Source organism: Triticum urartu, chromosome 7A (genome assembly GCF_056163025.1).
Source record: "Triticum urartu cultivar PI428250 chromosome 7A, HENAU_Tu73, whole genome shotgun sequence".
Lineage (NCBI taxonomy): Eukaryota > Viridiplantae > Streptophyta > Magnoliopsida > Poales > Poaceae > Triticum > Triticum urartu.
The window spans coordinates 102,221,625-102,241,856 of NC_141879.1; the positions used below are offsets into that span (position 1 = coordinate 102,221,625).

The 20,232-nt window shown below is 43.8% G+C and overlaps 2 protein-coding genes and 2 pseudogenes across 2 annotated transcripts; 3 read left to right on the forward strand and 1 right to left on the reverse strand.

Annotated features, from left to right (window-relative positions):
- The first annotated feature begins 758 nt into the window (after nt 1–758).
- Nucleotides 759–3,900, forward strand: LOC147958280 (uncharacterized). Its single transcript, XM_087532027.1, has 6 exons — nt 759–784; nt 1,664–1,888; nt 2,010–2,439; nt 2,581–2,748; nt 2,837–2,953; nt 3,259–3,900. The coding sequence occupies exons 1-6, from the start codon at nt 759–761 to the stop codon at nt 3,898–3,900; spliced, it is 1,608 nt and encodes a 535-aa protein (XP_087388153.1).
- Nucleotides 3,901–4,708: 808 nt separating this feature from the next.
- LOC147958281 (uncharacterized) lies at nt 4,709–5,454 on the forward strand. The gene is made up of 4 exons (XM_087535769.1): nt 4,709–4,795; nt 4,908–5,006; nt 5,105–5,239; nt 5,350–5,454. Exons 1-4 carry the CDS (start codon nt 4,709–4,711, stop codon nt 5,452–5,454), a joined length of 426 nt encoding a protein of 141 aa, XP_087391895.1.
- Nucleotides 5,455–7,012: 1,558 nt separating this feature from the next.
- LOC147958282 (protein FAR1-RELATED SEQUENCE 9-like) lies at nt 7,013–9,427 on the reverse strand (annotated as a pseudogene).
- A 4,023-nt stretch (nt 9,428–13,450) lies between these two features.
- On the forward strand, nt 13,451–14,607 carry LOC147958283 (BTB/POZ and MATH domain-containing protein 1-like; annotated as a pseudogene).
- The last annotated feature ends 5,625 nt before the right edge of the window (nt 14,608–20,232 follow it).

The following is a 20,232-nucleotide window of genomic DNA, read 5'->3' on the forward strand; positions in this document are numbered from 1 at the left end:
TGGGGGAATCCCTCCATGCCCGCATAGCCGAGAATTGGCGGAGAAGGACGGTAAAGGCAATGGCAAAACCCCCAATTTCAGGATCCTAGATCCCCCACAATCTTCAAATTGATTAAATTTTATTAGAATACTATTAGAAATACCAAATCGATAAGTGTAACACATATGACATGAAGCAGTCCGGCTCTGGCATTTTTTACACTAAAGTCGTCATCTAAAAAGGAAAAAACAAACCCCCAAAAATTAGAACTTGCCATCCGAAAAGAAAAGTCACCATACTTGACAACTAAAGTTGTATTCCTCATGCCACTAAATTTGTTATAAAAATGTCCGGAATTATCATGTGTTCGTGTGCCACACGTGTAGCAGTGTTATCATTTGGGAAAAATATTATGGTTTCCGAGAGAGAAAACTACTGAAAAAGGGAAAACGCTTCCTTCCAACCGACTGATTTCTCGCTCGCGTAAATCTCCTCGCGCACCGTCCAATCGCGAGAGATCTGACGGTCCTGGTGTAGCGCACGACGCGAGCTGACAAGGACGCGTCTATCGGGTCGGGTTGTCTCACCCGCACCCCCTTCCCTCACCCCTACCCACATTGCAACATTTTCCCCTTTTCTGTTCGTTCCTCTCCCCCAAGCTTGCTCCAAATCTCCAATGCGACGGTCGTCGCGGCGTCCAGCTCCCGGGGTGGCGAAGCTGACGTGAGGTCGACGAGGGGAGGCGCGCGAGGAGGTCCGCGAGGAGGCGGCTGAGGACATGGACGTCGACAATCTGCAGGACAGGTACCTCCGATCCTTCTCCAAAATAATCCAGAAGTGGCCGCAGTAGAAATTCATAGTAGAAATCTTGTAGGTTCGACGTCCCAGACGATCTATTTTAGGGGAGGCGGATCGCTGGCTTGCCGGAGTTTTTGGGGCGGGCTCGCCGGTAGACATCTATTTTTTGGGAGAGGCGCAGTGGTCTTTGTTCTGGACCTGGAGCAGGAGTTTTGCCAGAGCCCATACACTCTCTCTGGGATCTCGTGCTCGCAACTGCATCTGTTTCAAGCTTGTTGCAATCTTCCACATATTTGCAGTGCACCTTGCTGAAGGTCATCAGTGATGGCATATGTGTGTGTGTGCTACTGCTCTTTTGACAGGTTTCGGTGGTGCTCACGACTACTACTGCAATGTCGTTGACTGCATGTGGATTTATGTAGACGGTTGTTGTTGTTTTTATGTGTGTAGCAGGTCTGATGATGTAGAGATATGATTAGGCGGTTTTTTGCATTTGTAGTACTTGTGAGTTGTAGATTTTAGTGTAGTTTTGTCTGTTGTTGTGTTTGTTCAGGAGGCAGTTGTGTTGCATTGCAGTACATGTTACCCCAGGATTTTACCCATATTGCATGGAAATTGTAGAAGTAGTTGTTTGTGTTTGTTTTTATTTGATATCTGTTAGTGATAGCTATATAGGTTTTCCCTTTCAGAAGTTAGTGAAGATGCTACATTGCAATTTTTTATGTGGCCTCCTAAAATGAATGACCAACCAGCATTTTCATGCAATGACCAAGTATATTTCAGATTTTTTTCACAAGTTTCAGATTTTCATGCATTCCTTCTCTATAGCTTTTAGTGTTGTTAATGGGTGTTCTGAACATTTCCTTTTTGTTCTTTTTTTTGCAGTGATCCAAAAATGGATGATGATGAATCTTCCGATGGGTCGTTTTCAACGCACTTTTCAGCTAGCCGTTTGCGTGAGGTTGCAGACAAGGAGCTGAATGCTAACAAGAGGGCAGTGCTAGAGAAGTCGAGTATTGGTTCATTGTTGAAGATCAGACCATTTTCTGTACCTCTCGAGCTGATTGACTGGGTAGTTATGAGAATTGACACTAAGCATTCTTTGTTCAGGTACCTTCAAATCACCCTCTGGCACATTTCATTTTGTGTGTGTCTCTGTTGCAATGTTCTTTATTTGGAATTGCATAGCAATGTTCTTTGTCCTCGAATTTGACATGTGCCATTTTGTCAGCCATAAAAAGAAGACTATATTGTTCACTAGAGACATGGTGCACAAATTTTTTAATGTCCCATCCGGACCAAGGGCAGTGGAGCTGCTGAAGAGGAATGAATGTTGCGAGCTGCGCGACATATATCGAGAAGGCACAAGGGCTCCAATGAAGAAATCCATTTTTGTAATCAAGAAAGCATCGGATAATGATGTTGTTACTTTAGAGAGGACTTGGGTTCTTTTATGCCTTGCTCTCGTGCTAGTTCCTGGCACCGGCAACATGGTCTCGTTGGACTACCTTGCTAGCTTGAAGGACTTGGATGAACTGAATGAGTTTGCGTGGGACGAGCATGTGTTGGCAACTGTGTTGAGGGAGGCGAGGAATTACCAACTAAAGAGGGAGGCTGGGGCAAGTGGCTTCTGGATAGGCGGTTGTCTACCTATGTTCGTGGTATGCCAAACACAAATCATTTTGTCTATGTTTTCATTGGTTCATATTTTTGCTTTACTTTATTTTATTTTATTCTGCTCGCAACAATCATATGTACGATACAACCTTCTGATTTGTTTTCTTTTTCAAAAATATATGTAGTTAATTTACATGGATTTCCTGGATGTGCCTCGGTCATTGATTAGTGAGGATACGTTCAACTACTCGCTGCCTAGGGCTTGCTTTGTGTGCAATGCAGATTTTGAGCTTGTTAAAGATTTTGACAAGAACAAGCTCACCCTCGAGAAGGTTGATTTTGGAAAGCGCAATGTAAGAGCAGACCCAATCTTCCTTTTTCTAAAGATTTATTTCGGTGATAAAAATCTTACTTTCTTCTTTTGGTGATTGTTGTATGCAGCATCGTCCTTTGTCTCAAACGCCATATGCAATACTAAAGGCGGACAAGCAATGTGAGGGTCAGAATCAACATCATCCGGCAAATATCACTAATAGAGCTGACAAAGCCAACACTCAAGTCAGTGTTGAGGGTGATTTAGGCGCTAAGTTTCGCGTCTCTCTAGATGAGTGGCTGCAGCCGCTCCCTTCCTGCCAAGAGTTAGAGGTAGAAATGCACTACCTTGTTAAAACCAATTAATTTAAGTGCATGATTTTGCTTCTTTTTGTTCTTTTGATCTTCTTTTCATATTTATTTATGCTTACCCCCATTTGTTTGTTTCTTATTTTCTGTGCTAGATACCTTTGCACTTGAAGCCTATATATGAGAAGCACAAAAATCTCTATACGGCAGAGTTAAAGAATGTTGTTATCTCTTTTGGGCAGGTCCTGCAGTCAACTTTCTGCAAGCGGTTGGGTCTCATATTGATGGAAGCGCACTCCAATGCAGTGTCAAACCATGAGCACAGGAGTGAAGGTTTTGTCGCCCCAAGAGTCATTGCAACAAGCAGTGTCGAGCGCACGGGAGCGATGACTTTTGGCACCCCAACAGCCACTGCAGCAGGCATTGCTATCCACTCTTCCAAGTGTCCATTATCAGATCCTGAATCCCGGGAAGAAGCAGGTGCTGATGATCAGAACAAGGCACAACCTGGCGGTGTAGTTGCTGCTCCCAAAGTAGCGGAGACCGGTGCATTAGGTGAGAAGGTTGGGGTGGAAGCGGAACAGGGGGTGGGTCAAAGCACAAGCGTTGCTAAGCGTTCTAGGGGTGCTGCGTTGCAACAAGGTGAGAGTAGCAATCATTCTCATGGGAAGGATTGTGTGGAGCAGGAGGAAGTTATACGTCAGGGCGGAAAGGTGACCCCCAAAGATGTTTGCAACATGGATCCTTCAGGAGCTTCTGATAAGGTTGAAACACCAGTTCTTTCCCAGGGCACGGGGCAAGCAATGATGGTAACTGCATTGGAGTGGAAAGATGGCCCATCTTGTGCTCTTTTCGTGGAGGGGACCGAAGACTATGAGTCATGAATCAAAAAGTAGACATACCAGTCAAGCATGTGTAGACACCAAATGCTTCTAGCTCTGATGTGCAGAATTCAATCCCATTAGTGCCAAACTTTGACAACACTCCTCAAGTTGAAAGGCCTAGCAACCTCCCAACCGCAACATTTGACACAGTTCCAAAGCTCCCTAGGGCAAACGACCATTCCGGGGCCTGTGTTTGATGTGTCCCCCATCTCATTCAAAAACGCTTCCTCCGATGGACCTCAAGGTTTTTTCTTGCTTCAGAACACAAGCTCTTTTTATCTAAGAGTTTTCTCAGTGTGTTTCCTTTTTGCATTCTCATTTTTCTCTCTGTTTTTGTGTTGTTGCAATGATGTGCAGTAGTAGTGGATTTGCACGAGACAACCGAGGCGAATGTTGCGGTCAGGGGTGAGTCCAACAGTCTTGGTAAACAGTCAAAGAAGAAAAGGGTGGCTCTCTCCCCAGACAATGTGCCAATGATGAAGAAGATTAAGGTTGATGCACACGGTGATGCCTTACACCATCAGTATGTAATGACCAGATACAAGACAAGAAAACCAAAGAAAAACGAGCTTCTGTGAGTCATATGATGATGCTTTTCTATTACTCATTTTTGCCTGAAATCTTTTTTTTGTGTGTTTCCATAGATGAAAGAGTTTGATATGTGAGCATATCTCTTGCTGTTTTTATCTAAAATCAACACAAATTTTCTTTTTACAGGCCCGACTTCATTGAAATAGATGGCTTCCATACATCTCTCGAGAATTTTCATGCATCTCTAAAGCCAAGAGCGGAGATTGACAATGAGGTCATGACCTTATACCTGAAGACATTCAACTATGATCAGTCAGTGAAGAAGAAGAAGCCAAAAAAATTTGTTTTCTCAGTGTTGATGAGTGTTAGTGTTCAAATCTCTTTTTTTCTATCTGTTGTTTCAATGCTTTTTTGATTTATCATATAGTTGTGGTCTGCCCTCTAATATTTTTTTGTTTTGTGATTTTCTCCATCAGTTGAAACTCAGTGCTGAGCCAGATGTGTTTGATCCGAAGGTGTGCGAAAAAGAATTTAAGAATGCTTGCTTACAAAATCACATTTCAAAATCTGACCTGGTAAGTTCTTATCTTGTTCCATCTTGCATTCTTTTTCTATTTTTTACATTTTTTTCTAAATGGATTTTCTGGTTCTACTTTGTTTTGATGCATTGCAGCTATTCTTCAAGGTTGTACACAAAAAGCATTGGGCAGTAGTAGTTGCTAACATCACCCAAAAGGAGTTCAATATCTTTGACTCCATCAGGAACTCGGAAGACCTTTTTGAGATGGACAGGATCACTAAGAATGTGGTAATGCTCCTGTTGGAGTTTGGCGCAACAAATCTTTTCCTTCTTTTTTTTCTTTTCCACACCGCACACTTATGCATTTTGTTTGTCCATGTTTTCTTGGGTTTGATCAGGTCGCAAACATCAAGAGTGTTGCAATGAGGGAGCCACTTTTTAAGCACAATCTCGAGTCTTACTCGCTATTCACCCCACTTGATTACCCTCAACAAAAAACTTAGTAAGCATTTTTGTCCCAGTAGAATATGTGTTTATTTTGCATTTAGAGACATTTTTATCTTTTTTCACCTCAAGCTGCTTTTGCATTTTATAACTATATACCTTCTATTTTTTTCAGCTATAACTGTGGCTACTATAGTATTTTATACGTGGAGAATTGAGATGGCCTTGTTATGTTGTCATTTGGCGAGGTATTTTCTTTAGATAGCAAACCATATTTTTTGTGTAATTCTTCTCAACTTGATTGGGATCTGTTTCATGACTAAATTTTTACTTGTTTCCTGTCTTATTGCTTCCTAGGATTACATCCCAAACCTTCGGAAACACATTGCAGTAGATCTGTTGAGACACCCAAGCAACAAGTTGGACCCCGCGCATCAGCTGAAGCTGCTTCTTTAGCATTAGATGGGGGTTTTCGAGCTTCTGCAACAGGAGGAGTCGTGGCGGCGGTGGCCTAGTACTGCTGACGCGAGTTTTTGTATCTAGCTCGAGTGTAGTTGGGAGCATGTTCTTGTAGCTAGCTCGAGTGTAGTTGAGAGCTTGTTCTTCTAGCCAGCTCGACTGAACTTTTTTCACAATGCAACTCTGAATGAAGTTCACAGGAATGTTTCATTGTGTGACTGTATGCAAGGATTTGTTTTTTGTGAAGCCTATTCAAGATTGTTTGTCAGCTTATGCAAGGATTATTTGTTTTTTACTTGCCTTTTCAAGAAGATTGTTGATATACTTTGACTGTACCCGGCTTGAGATCTTTTTTCTCACAAGTAGTTACAGTGTATCTGCTAGTATCTCTATTAATCATATATATATATACACACACATCTTTTTTTATATGGATTTAGTAGTTACAGTGAAGTTCGACATCATCAATGAAAGTCAATACACTGTACTCACACATGTAATCGTGTGCGAAGTTGAATAATCGCAACAATAGGGTGGGGTTGGGGCGATTGTTGGGTTGTTGTTTCTCTTCATCTTCATAACTTTTCAATCTCACTAAAACAAAAGGAAATGTAATGCAATATCCTTTCTATGTGGCAACGGGCATGTCAAAAGTTTTTGCTACAGTTTCTCCAGTGTGTTTTTTATGGAAAAGTTTTTAAAACGGGATGCTTCAATGTACTTGTATGTTTAAGTAGCCAGCAACAACATCATGCATTGTTGTACCAAGGAAACCTTTCAAAATAAAAGCTACAATGGTGGAAGTACAATGAGCCAGCAACAATATCATAAGCAACAGGGGGAATTGTAATTTCAGAAAAAGAAGAGCATTATATGGGGCACAACTCAATGCATGATGAAATAACTACTTTTTGTCCTCTAATGTAAATTGCACCATTCTCTTTGTCAAGAAACTAATCTACGTAACCAATATTACAAATGTGTAGTAGCAAGAGAGTTTTCTTTTTCTTTTTCTGGTCGAAGTTGATCACAGCCTAAGCTCTGTTGCTCTAGCCATGCTAGCATCTGTCTTCATTGCAGCTTTTAGGTAGGGACATTCTTGCACAGCATGACCATGCTCTTCACAGTAGGGACATTTTTTGACCCCCATTGCAGCCTTCAAGTACTGGCATGTTTGGACACCGTGACCTTCTTCGTTGCAGTACAAGCAAGGAGGCGCTTTCTTCTTTGGTCCAGGTTTTCCTCTGGGCTTGGTTTGCTTCTTTTCATCTTTCTTAGCATTGTTCTTATGTGCATCTTCCCCTTGCTCAAGCAGAGTCTTTCTCCTCTTTGATTTTTCAGTCGGACGCCCTTTTTTGGAACACGTGCGGGGTTCTGAAGCATGGCATCGCCATCAGGTTGCGGCACAGTGGTTGGCTCGGGGGTTTGTTGTTGCTGTTGCGTTGCTTGCTGCTGATTTGCTTCCTGTTGTTCTTGGAGCGCCCCTTGCTTCGCTGCAGCTATGAGGGGCTCAAGTTGGTGAGCTGCATCATTCATTATTTTGTAGGCAAGATCGTTGTTGCAAGCTTGTGAAGCCAACCATGTATACTTTCTGCACAAGGCGTTATACTTGAGAGTGTTGGTTGCAAGGTGCCCAAAATCTAGGAGACATCCACCACTGCTCATTGCCGTTGTCGCAGCTTCTGACCACCTCTCTAGCATGTATCTTTGTGGAATTTTTTGGACATTGAGATGCACCATTACCCTTATGATGTGTGCACAAATAATCTCATTCATCTCAAAACAGTTGCAGCTGCATTCAAACTTCTCCTCTGCCAACACAACATTCATTGAAAATATTCGGGGGTTCTCAAAGTAATTTGAGTGTAGCTCAAACCTCACGCTTGCATTGTCAAGAGCAGGGGGCAGGTTCATGATGAAGCCTGTTGATGCCATGACCTCTTTTTGAAACTTGAGAAACACGTTTCGGGTATAGAAGTGAACTGCTTGGCGCTCAAAGTTGTACCTGAATGTTGCAATGAAAAGGTCAATGATTTTGAGTTTTTCAAGTTCCCTATTCTAACCTTTTCTCTCTACAAAAGCACACACATACCTTGAGTAAAGTGGTGCAGTTGTTGCGTGGCCTATGAAAGCTTGATTGTCTTCACAGTCCAACATTGTTTCTTGAAGCACCTCATATTGTTGTACAAATCTCCAGACAGAGTCTTGAGGGTTGACGAATGTCTTGAAGTAGGAGTTGAGACCCTCAGACCACCCTGTAGTGCTTGTAAATGGGAAGAAGTTCTTTCGGAAGTATGCTGGAGCCCAGGTCTCTCGCGTACGCCACATGTTGCTTAGATGTCTGTTGTCAACCAAGTCAAAGCAATGCAGCATATGCTGCCAATTCTCCTCGAACTCATCTACCGTCTCTGAATCATTGATAACCCCATAGAAAACCTGCTCAAAAATTTCATCCATGCTCAGGATCCTACCCAACTTTTCCCTTGCTTTTCGCTGGACGTGCCATTTGCAGCACCTATGCACTGTGTTTGGGAAGACATCTTTTATTGATGTTTCCATTGCCTTGTCTTGGTCAGTCATTAGGTGCAGCGGGTGCTCATTATTCATTGCAATCATCCAATGTTGAAACACCCACTTGAAAGTTTCTATTTGTTCATTTGGCACCAAGGCACAACCTAGCAGCACGGTTTGCAAGTGGTTGTTCACACCAACAATAGGAGCGAAAGGCAGATTGTACCGATTTGTGCAAAATGTTGTGTCAAAGAACACACAATCTTTGTACTTTGGGTACAATGCTTTTGTCCTTCCATCCACCCAAAACAGAGCTGTCACTTCGTTTGTTTCTTTGTCAACTTCTGTTGCGTAGTAGAATTGAGCATTCTCAGCTTGACGCCTCTTAAAGTAAGCAACCGTCATATCCATGTCCTGAAATGACTGATTTTGTCGCAGCTTGGAAGGCGCATTTGAAACATCCCTCTTCACATATGGCAGTTTCCTCCGGTCTCCTCCATGGACCATTCCAAGCATTCCCATGCAATTTGTAGTTGACAAGTTTACATCATGCATTGTCATCAGTAGTTGGTAATCTTCTTCTGGAATTTTGCGGTGTGAGCGGTAGAACCTCACAATCTCTTCACGCTGCATCAAAGGGTGTGTATGTTGTGCAACAAAGTAGGTAACAACCCACTTATTGCCCCTGAGGCCAACAATCATATGAGCTTTGCAATCATAATGCATAATCCGATTCCTCTGACGCTTGACTGTCACATCCATTTCAACCCCAGCCTGCTTGCTTCATGAGCTTCCCCGTGCTGCAATTCCTTCCGAGTGGCTGCTTGTCTCACATGTAGTCTCCGGTTTGCCAGCATGCACACATTGGAAGACCCTCTTGATAAGTTGTTGTGAACCTTTCTTCTGACTGTTTTTTGAGGAAGCTATGCGTGAGCCAGAGCCCGTTCCAAATGTGTAGTCATTATAGAACTTTTTGGCATCTTCAATTGAGTCAAATTCCATGCCAACATGGGGCAGAAGTGGCTGAGATGAAATATCATCATCCTCATCTGCATCATGCATTCCACCGTGAGTGTCTAGGACACCATCTGAATCCCCACCACCATGACTTGTGAAAGGTTGCTGAACAAAACTCTCCTCATTTGCCGCCCCATCTTCGGTATGCTACATCATTGCAACAACAGTAGAACAACACCATCAGTGGTAGTGAAGAACAACACTAGTTTTTTCATTGCAGTGTGCACAAGCTTTAAATAACATATCCTTTTACAGAGTTTTATGCTTGCTGAAATTGTAGAGGCCAACAACACTATAACATACCCAAGCCCTATAATCTACTAGTGCTTTTTGCTATTCAGCAAGCATTTTTTTCATACAGCAGAATTTTTAACTTTGCACAAGTAATCTCTGAAATTTAAAGAAATCAATATATTTTTTCAGTGTGTGCTTACATCATGTGAATCTTAAAGCAAGCAACATTCAGTGGTGTTGCATAGCTAACACACATTCAGTTAAGCTACACATCCTTTGAATCTGAAGCAATGCAACCTTCCCATTACATAACTTTTCTTCCTTACTGAATTGAAATCAAAGCAACATCTAGTTTTGTTTCAAAGCAACATCACCTCAGCTGCACACTAGTTTGTGTTAAATGACAGTGAACAATGAGCAAAGCAACAAGGGCAAGCAACAAAGCCATTAGCATAGGAAATGTCAATGCAGCAGAGAAAGGGGAAGCTCACCGAATTTGAAGCGGATCCTGCAGGGGGTGCATGAGTGAAAACAATTGGAGGATCTTTGTACACGGGACCTTGTCTTCTAGGATCTAGGGCGGTCGCCGGAGCTGAAGTTGTCCGCCGGGGAACAGAGGAACCCTCGCCGGAGTTCCAAGCCATGGCGGAGTAGGCCATGTCTCTGGCGATGTGGTGCGCCATCGCGGGAGGTGGAGTAGGTGGAGGGGTGGAGGTGGAGAGAAGGGGCGGCGCTCGCGGGTCGTTGTAGTCTCCGGCGAGCTAAAATCGCAGGGCAAGTAGAGGTGGAGGAAGCCCCCGCGATTTGCGGCCACAGGTGGGGATCTATTCGCGTGTGGGGGCGTCTTGTTTCATTGCAATGCAGCGACCGCTACGGGCCGACGGGCTTTGCAAGGGGGAAGCGTGCACGTACAGATCGGACGGACGCGGTGCTTTATATCAGACGACCGCGAAGGCGGCTTACGAATCGTCTAGCATCGCCCGACCTACGCCTAGCACCGGCCTGGTTTATAATATTTTTATAACATTTTCAGATGGCCTTAGGGGTTCCGAATATGGTCCGTCTTCATGGCATGGTTGGAATTGGAATCAGGAGCTGCAACGGACTGTGTCCCAGGTGCCAAACTACCAATCTGACCCGTCACCGTCTTATAATGCAGGAGGGGATCGTAGGTCAATCTCGCTTCCAAGTACTCCAGTCGTAACGAAGCTACCGCCGTTGTTCCTCGAGGAGCCGTACGTCGAGCTCGATAATTTCCAATCTCCGCGCACCAGCCGCCGCCCCGACACCCAGACCCCCTCCATCCTGCCGGCCGGCATAATGCTGCGCCGCTGCTTCGGCGGGTCGCCAGCAAGCAGAGCAGATCGTACGGGCGCCTCAGGAAACTGCAATCTTTCTGCTGCTGCTGGCGGTGCTATCGTAATCGACGCCGAGGATTGGTCATACTCATAAAACCCATTAACAGTCGCCACAATGGCGCTGGCTGGGCATGTCCACGTCGGCAACACAAGAGACGATTGTTTTATGCAGTCGGATGTGTATTTTTTTTTTTTTTGAAATTGTTCTTCAAATCACGAATCAGTACAGAGTAGGTGACCCTTACAAGCACACTGAAACGTAAAAACAAAGGACCATGAACACTTAGAATACCCTAAGACAACCATAACACAAAAAGTTCTCCGAAGCCCTGTGTCATCATCTCTGAATCTTGAGAGAAGACCCCTGCAGCAGAAGCATATGCAACCAGTCGCAAACAGGTCATCATCTTCGACCACGGTACAATTGCCGCCACGCTGCTTCCTCCTTTCTTGACACCAGCGCTGAGAGGGCATGGACATCAATCCAACACACCTGCAACAGATGTCGCCATCTTTGGCTTTGAGTACCGCGAGAAGTGTCCCTTCCGAAAGGAAGAGAACTCGAGTCATCCGACCGGTCCAGCACCGCGGCCGGGCCATCCGCCCGGACAAAGCAGGATCTCCCACCAGCATCAGCACAGAGGAAGGAGAAGAACAGCAGCAGCAAATCATACCAACAAGGAAGAAGAAGGGTCTTCGTCTCCCTGAATCCATCGCCCATCTGAGGACCCAACCGCCAGTGCCGATGGACCTCCAGCCACCAAAGCCCGCGACCTCGACGAGACCCGAGGATCCCCAACTCCGCTGGCTCCTAGACGAAGGCAAAGCCTCGCCTGACCGCGAACGGAGCCCTAAGAAACTTATTCCGACGCGACACCACCGCAACAGCCTCGGCAGCGTCTCCCTCAACCCTAACCCTACCACACACCCACCTAGCGAACAGACCCGAGGTTCCCCCTCCCTCCCGCCGCCGGAGCGGCCGATGGAGAGAGGGGGAACCGGAGGTGTCACCGACGGCGCGCAAGGGCCTCGTCACCTCCTGATCGCCTCGTGCGATCCGATCCTACTTTTCCGGTAACTGAAACCGCAACCTGATCGGCCTGGATAGTCGGATGTGTATTGGCTAGGAAAAACAAAGGGTGGCCCATCACGTTTGCAGAGAAGAGGGAGTCACCTCGAGCCCCATCCCTTCTCCACCCTCCCACGCAACCTCCCCTTTCCTCATCTCCCCGGGTGGGCGGCTGGGCATGGCAAGTTTTGATATGAATTTGCCAGGGAAATTTGTTCATAAGTTGAGCTTTTACTTTTTTCGTACATGACATTTTTTCTTATACTCCCTCCATTCCACAATGTAGTGCTTCCTCTATCCCCGTACTTCAACTTTGACCGTAAATTTAACTACCAAGACCGATTGCGGGAGCAAAAATTATATCAGTGAATTCGTATTCGAAAGAAGTTTTTAATTATATAATTTTTTTCTCCCGCCGCAGTTGGTCTCGTTGGTTAAATTTATGGTCAAAGTTGGACCTCGGGAAGCGTGGGCGCACTATATTTTAGAATGGAGGGAGTACAAAATATGGCAAATTTTAATTAATTACCATGGCAATTTTTTATATGAATCTGCCATGGCAATTTTCTTGTCATACTTTTGTGCTTCAACTGTTCACTCTACATAAGAACATGGCAACTAAAATTCATATGTTCCATGTCGTCGTTTGTATTTTGTGCATTCTATTTTATTTTCCTGGTAAAATTTGACATGTCATCTTTCTGAACATAAATTTTTTCCATGGAAATTTTTTAATTTTTTATTTTTGCCATGGCAGATTTGCTATGCTTTCTTAGAGATCATTTTTGCTGTAGAACTTGCCATTGTAAAAAAAATATCATGGCAAATTATGAAATAGTTTGGTCAAACTCGAATGACAATTTTTTGGAATTTTCATTTGTTATATATGTATCATGTTTTTTTAGTAAATGGATGTAATATAGTCACGTGGGCATTTTTCTTCTTCGGTTAGTCCTTTTTATGCCTTTTCAGCCCTTTTAATTAATGGCCTTCTACTGTAGGTGCTCAAATATAGGCCTTCTTTTTGTTACATACTACTCCCTCCGTCTCAAAATTTTTGTCTTACATTAGTCTAGATACGAATGCACTAATATTAAAACGTGACTTGATAAATCCGTATCTCGACAAATTTAAAACAAGAATTTTGGGACAGAAGGAGTATTATTATACTCCAAATAGGGTTCTGTCTTCATGACATAGTTGGAATTGGAATCTGGAGCACCAACGGACTGTGTGCCCGTCACCGACCGTCTTATAATCATGGAGGGTTTTTCCTAGGTCAACTCATCTCGTTTCCAAGTACTCCGGTCATAACACGCTACTGCCGTTGTTCCTTGAGGAGACGTACGAGCCGTCGCCCCGACATCCAGAGTTCCACACCCCTCCGATTCGGCCCGCGGCGGCATTATGCTGCGCTGCTACTTCCGCGGGTCGCCAACAAGAGCAGATCATACTGCATCAGGAAACTGCAATCTTTCTGCTGCTGCTGCTGCTGGTGGTGGTGCAATCGTAGTTGACGCCGAGGATATGTCATACACGCTCAAGATAGCGGGATACTCGAGAACCAAGGCGCTGCTCGAGACCGGCAAGTGGGCAACATCTACTCCTTTTCGCGTTGGAGGCCATGTTTGGACCGTGCGTTATTGCCCAAACGATGATGCCGATTTCGTGTCTATTTACCTAGTTCTTGATTCTGAGGGTGCCAATAAGCATGTCAAGGTGAGATGCAAGTTCAGTGTGCTCGACAAGGCCGGGGTGCCAGTGCCTTCTCTCAGCCGTGCCTACAAGTCCGTACAGACCTTCACGCCAAAAGATTCCACCTGGGGCTACAGCAAATTTATCAGCAAGGCGGATCTGGAGGGGTCGCCGCATCTCATAGACGATTGTTTCACCATCAGATGCGATGTCACCGTCTTGAAGGAGATCCGTTGCGAGCAAATTACAAAGCTTAAACGACAGTTTGTAGTGGTTCCTCCGAGCAACATGTGCCGGGACCTCGGCGGTCTCCTCGAGAGCATGGATGGAGCAGACGTCACCTTTCACGTCGGCGGGCAGAAATTTTCAGCGCATAGGTCCGTGCTCGCTGCTCGGTCCTCCGTCTTCAAGGCGGAGCTCTTCGGCTCCATGATGGAGAATGCCGGTGATCCGGTTGAGATCGGCGATATGGAGAGCGACGTGTTCAAGTCATTGCTGCATTTCATATACACGGACGACTCAATGCCTCAGATCACCCGTGAAGACATGGCGATGGCTGGCCATTTACTCGTTGCGGCTGACAGGTACGCTGTCGAGAGGTTGAAACTGATATGCGAGGACAAGTTGTGCAACCACATTGACTCCGACACCGTGGCCACTAGCTTAGCTTTAGCTGAACAACATAGTTGCCGTGGACTAAAGGAAGCTTGCTTTGAGTTCCTTGCCTCTCCTTCCAATTTTGAGGCTATGGTGGCAAGGATGGTTATGAGCATCTCAAGAGCAGTTGCCCGTCAGTCATCAAGGAGCTGATTGCTAGATTCCTACCCGCTGAACTAAAAGCGGCGAAGGATATCATCATGAAATTTTAAGTACCACAGTGTGAATATGTAATCTAAATTTGGTAATTCAGTTTTTACTAGTCCTTGATGCATGTATGGCTAAATGTTCGCATGTCTAAATCTATATCTTAGTTATGTAACTTTAGACGAGCTTCAGAAACAGAAGTAGCTTAATGAGCAATAGAATGTTAAACAGTAGTTCTTCTAATGTTTTAGTTAGTCTCTATGGACTGCTAAAGATGGATGTCATGCCAATCTTGCATGTTGGAGCCTTGTTACTTTAGATTTAGAATCCAGATAGTGGCAGTTCTGCATAGGCACTGAAAATACTAATGTTGTTGTACACCTTTGATCATGCCAGGGTAAATATGTTTTTATTTGTGTATAAAGCTTTAAAGTTTACCATGCTACAATTTGCTATTGCCAAAATAATGTCACACTGTAGCCACTAGCACTTTCAGAAAGGATGGTGTGGGCGTTTCTGCTCCGGTGCTCCCCCCCTGGGCTGAACACGGGGTGGAAAAACACATCGACGGCCAGGATGAACCAAAAACGGTTCATAACGAGGGGCATGGTCGTCTTTGTTGCCCCCGCGTATAGCCGTCGAGGAGCCCTGGGAGGCCCGTACGGGCCCGGTTAGATCGTATGCCCGGCCGTATACGTATGCCCGTCCATATACGTATTTGTTTGTATACGGCGGCCTTTCGTGCACGCGTGAAGCCGCCCGCGCGTGGGGCAGCACGTGTCACGGGTAGTTGCCAAAACTGTCCCATCATATAAATATGGACGGCAACCACCTCCGGCCGCATCGCCCACCATTTCCCCCCGCCGCATCGTCTCCCTCTCTCCACTCCCCACTCCCTCTCCTCTCCAACCTCCTCGTCTCCCTCACCGCATCCTCTCCATCGCCATGGCGGACGCAGGAGGCGAGCGCCTCGATTGGGGCGCAGATCTGGTGGAGCAGGCGCGGCAGGTCGCTGTGGGCACCTTTGTGAGGGGGCGTGCCGGCGTCCAGCGCGGTGCTCCCTCCGCCGGAGATCTGGAGAAGGCGGGGGCGGGCCGCAGCGGCGCGGACCAGCCAGATGCGCCCGCTCTGGCGAACTCCGGCGAGGCGCAGAAGGTGGAGACGGGCTCTGGCGAGGCGCAGAAGGTGGGGGCGGGCTCTGGCGAGGCGCACGAGGTGGAGAAGGTGGAGGCCGGCCCGGCGAGGAGGAGGCGGCGTAGAGGGTATCTGCTTATCACTTTTAGTTTGTAGTTTTTAGATTGTAGGGTTTGTGGCTAGAACTTTGTTTGGTTAGATTTGTTGGAGGTAGGGTTTTCTCTGCATTAGGGTTTTTCTGTATTTGATTCGTGCAAGAATGGTGGACCACATATGATTATTAGATTAGGTTAGAAGTAGCCGGATTGAGGGATGGGGTTTTTTCAGACGCTTATTAGATTAGTAGTGGAATTTTTGCAATTCTTTAGGTGTTTGGCTTGAGGATTAGACGATGGATTAGTCAAATATATACTTCTCTATTGGTTTGGGTTGGTGCCTGCTTTAGTTCTTTGGCTTGATGATTATTTAAATGGATGCTTACTTTTAGGGATTATGGCTGTCATAGTTGCAATTCTTAGATGCTTGATTGATGCATGTTGTCATAGTTGCAGTTATTTGCTGCTTGATTGATGCCTGTCAGGCAGAGGCTATGAGATGGGTTGTGCATGGCCTTGTGTTTTTGGAAATTGTCTACGTGAGGTGATTAGATGGTGCATTAGTTTGGTTCTAAATATAGTGAAGGATGTGCTCATGTACTGGGTATTGTCATGTTAATCAAAAAGAGATTCTCAAGGGCTGGATTTTTTTTGTGCTGGATTGGGGCTTCTGAAGGAGAGGGGAAGCGTGGTCGAGGGGAAGGGGAAGTCTATGCTTATTTAGTTTGGGTTAGTAGTGGAATTTTGTCGTTGCTTCAGAGATATTGACAGCATTGAACATCCTCTGCAATGCTGTTGCTTCAGAGATAAAAGCATCTTGGGGTTTTTTCAGATGCTTATTAGATTAGTAGTTGAATTTTTGCTTGTTAGATTTTAATTAGTATGAAGTTGAATACCTTATTTAAGGGGGAATTTAAGGTCAGATAGATGTCATATGATTATTAGATCTGTAGTTCAATGCTGCTGACATTTATGATTATTTGATTTGGTCTGTGGTTCAATGATACTGGATGGAAACATATTTGATTTGGAATGCATTAATTAAGATGTGCCAATGAATTGATTTAGATGATACAAGATTCATCTATAGTATAATTTGTTGTTGTTTAGGTAAGTAATGAAATTTTAGATGTTTGTTGGAGATGTATGCATTTATAGTTGAAGTTGTACCTAATTAACTACTGCATTATGTTAATATGTGTAGGAGCTTTGCTGCATTATCCCAAAAACAGTAATTTGTGCATATTAAAATTTGTAGTTGGCTTCTGTAATTAGTATATACTATATGTAAAGTGTGAAGTAAACATTCCAAGGCAGGATCCTAGCAACAAAATATACTATATGTTTCCATTAAGTAGTGTGGGGGGATTCTCTCAAAAGAAAAGTGTTGGGTTAATCCAGGGAATGTCAAGAATCCAGCTTGCATTTTCATTAGCATTTATGAAGGACATCATTTGTCTGTTGATTGATGCTTAGATTTTGTATTTATAAGGAAAGCATTTGGTCACTTGCAACATACCAATGTGGTTCACATTCACAATTTTGTTTGTAATGACATTCTGTGAACTGCAATTCAATTCATTGTAATTGATGTGCTTGTTTGACAATATAGCAGCAGGAGGAGGATCTTGTGGGCAACAAGAGGAAGTGGGACAAGACTGGGTTCTACCCATATGACTCTAATGAAGATGAGCCGTACGAGGTAAGGCCTAGTTGAAATGTTATTTCTGCATTGAGTTAGTATTATGTATTTTTGAATGCATAATGTATTAATGTCAGTCATTAATGTGTGCAGTATGAATCTGGAGATGATGTGGTTGAGGGGAACGTCGAGTCCTTTGAAGAGAAGGAGGTGTTGAAGATCAGGGCCCAAGGACCTGGTATGTACTACAACTGGAGGAATGAAAAGTACCGCTGCCCCTACTGCAGCAGGCCCAAGCCCAGGTCTGGGTTATTGGAGCATCTGATGGAACATTGTCGGGCTACATCGATCTCCAGTGATGAGTACAAGATCAGGGCTCAGCATTCTGCCCTCCTGAAGGTCCTGAGAAACCCTAACCTCTAGTCGTACATCATGCTGATCATCGGAAGCTAGAAGTCGTACTCATCATCAGTATATTTGATGATATTTTACTTTTGGAAAGCTGCATCTGGGTCTGAACTGCTTGGAAACTAGCTATATTAATGTAATGTATTGTGTGTCTGAACTGGATCTGTTGTGAACTGCCTGCTACCTGTGATGGTAACCTAGAATGCTATCTATATATGTGTGGCCTTAACTTTATTGGTGGTGAATGCTTGCTTCATGTTTAGTTGTTGTTTCGATGGTGCAATGATTACAAATGGCGCTTCAGTGTTGCTTCAGACATGCTGCAACACTTGTCTATGATGTGGACAAGTGCAACATGTTGTGCCCATGTGCCAATTATACCAAATATTGAATGTGGCAATGTTCCAAAATGGCTGTCATGAATTATAGTACATGGGGTTTAGTAAAGTTACTAATAATTGTTCATCCTCACACATTCTATCAACGCATAATTTGAATAAGCAAAAAGATCAAATGTTCCATCATTTGAACCTATGTTGCAATTAGAGAGCAAATATTCCATCATCAAAGTGTGAAGGAATTAAATGTAAATTTAGAAGAGTAATGTAATACTAGTTAAAAATAATGTGTGCAAAAAAAGGAATTTGAAATAAGATCTACTTTATTTTGTAATAAAGTTATATTACCCTACTTATAAGATCTACTTAAGCCAGTTTTTGAACAAATGTGATTTTTCCCACCACCTCCAAATCACCCAAACTTTCTTGAACATGGTGACCCACATGTGCCAATCATGCCTATGAAAGAAAATTTGGAAAAAGAATATTTTACAATGCCCCCTGAGGTATAGACCGATGTTTTGACCAGTCAGTCTAGAGGGCATTATAAAATAATAAAAAATTCAAAAAGATATAAAACCTTAGAAACCCACCTTTGTTTGTGCAATAGATCATGTGTGCCAAAGTTGAGGTCATTTGGAGGTGGTAGAAAACATAACCGTGTATTCCGGAGGGGCCATTTGGTCACTTAAGCCAGTTTTTGAACAAATGTGATTTTTCCCACCACCTCCAAATCACACAGACTTTCTTGAACATGGTGACCCACATGTGCCAATCATGCCTATGAAAGAAAATTTGGAAAAAGAATATTTTACAATGCCCCCCTGAGGTATAGACCGATGTTTTGACCAGTCAGTCTAGAGGGCATTATAAATTAATAAAAATTCAAAAAGTATAAAACCTTGGAATACCACCTTTGTTTGTGCAATATATCATGTGTGCCAAAGTTGAGGTAATTTGGAGGTGCTCGAAAGAATGCCGCATTCCGGAGGGGCCATTTGGTCTAACTTAAGCCAGTTTTTGAACAAATGTGATTTTTCCCACCACCTCCAAATCACACAAACTTTCTTGAACATGGTTACCCACATGTGCCAATCATGCCTATGAAAGAAAATTTGGAAAAATATTATTTTACAATGCCCCCCTGAGGTATAGACCGATATTTTGACCAGACAGTCTAGAGGGCATTATAAATTAATAAAAAAAATCAAACAAATATAAAACCTTGGAAACCCACCTTTGTTTGTGCAATAGATCATGTGTGCCAAAGTTGAGGTTATTTGGAGGTGGTCAAAAAAATGACCGTATTCCGGAGGGGCCATTTGGTCTAACTTAAGCCAATTTTTGAACAAATGTGATTTTTCCCACCACCTCCAAATCACCCAAACTTTCTTGAACATGGTGACCCACATGTGCCAATCATGCCTATGAAAGAAAATTTTGAAAAAGAATATTTTACAATACCCCCTGAGGTATAACCGATGTTTTGACCAGTCAGTCTAGAGGGCATTATAAAATAATAAAAAATTTAAAAAAACTTAGAACCCACCTTTGTTTGTGCAATAGATCATGTGTGCCAAAGTTGAGGTCATCTGGAGGTGGTCAAAAAAATGACCGTATTCCGGAGGGGACATTTGGTCTAATTTAAGCCAGTTTTTGAACAAATGTGATTTTTCCCACCACCTCCAAATCACATAAACTTTCTTGAGCATGGTGACCCACATGCTCCCAAAAGTTGGGGTAATCTCATGCATGCCCCCACATGCATCATGTACAAGCCGGACCATTTGGGTCTGCCAGAGGGCAAGTTTGAAAGAGGTTTTCCTTGCCGGACCCACCAAATGATCCCAAACTTTTTGCACAGCGTACCATGACCATGGCATGCTTGTGGGAGGAGAATTCATACACCACGGCCTCATTTTGTTGAAATCCAATTAATTTCCATGTGTATTACATGTACGTGAGCATGTGTAAAATTTATTAGATGACTTGAAGGTCAAAACATTAACTTGTCATATATGCAAAAAAAGTGTGTATTGAACGCAAGTGAGCATGTGTATAATTTAGTGTGTG

Bases quoted from the DNA above. Each gene is read 5' to 3' on its own strand.
- LOC147958281 (XM_087535769.1), top strand. From the start codon at position 4,709: ATGACCTTATACCTGAAGACATTCAACTATGATCAGTCAGTGAAGAAG. The intron at 4,796-4,907 runs GTTAGTGTTCAA...TTTCTCCATCAG, and splicing joins TTTTCTCAGTGTTGATGAGT to TTGAAACTCAGTGCTGAGCC. The intron at 5,007-5,104 runs GTAAGTTCTTAT...GATGCATTGCAG, and splicing joins ACATTTCAAAATCTGACCTG to CTATTCTTCAAGGTTGTACA.
- LOC147958280 (XM_087532027.1), top strand. From the start codon at position 759: ATGGACGTCGACAATCTGCAGGACAG. The intron at 785-1,663 runs GTACCTCCGATC...TTTTTTTTGCAG, and splicing joins GTCGACAATCTGCAGGACAG to TGATCCAAAAATGGATGATG. The intron at 2,749-2,836 runs GTAAGAGCAGAC...TGTTGTATGCAG, and splicing joins TTGATTTTGGAAAGCGCAAT to CATCGTCCTTTGTCTCAAAC.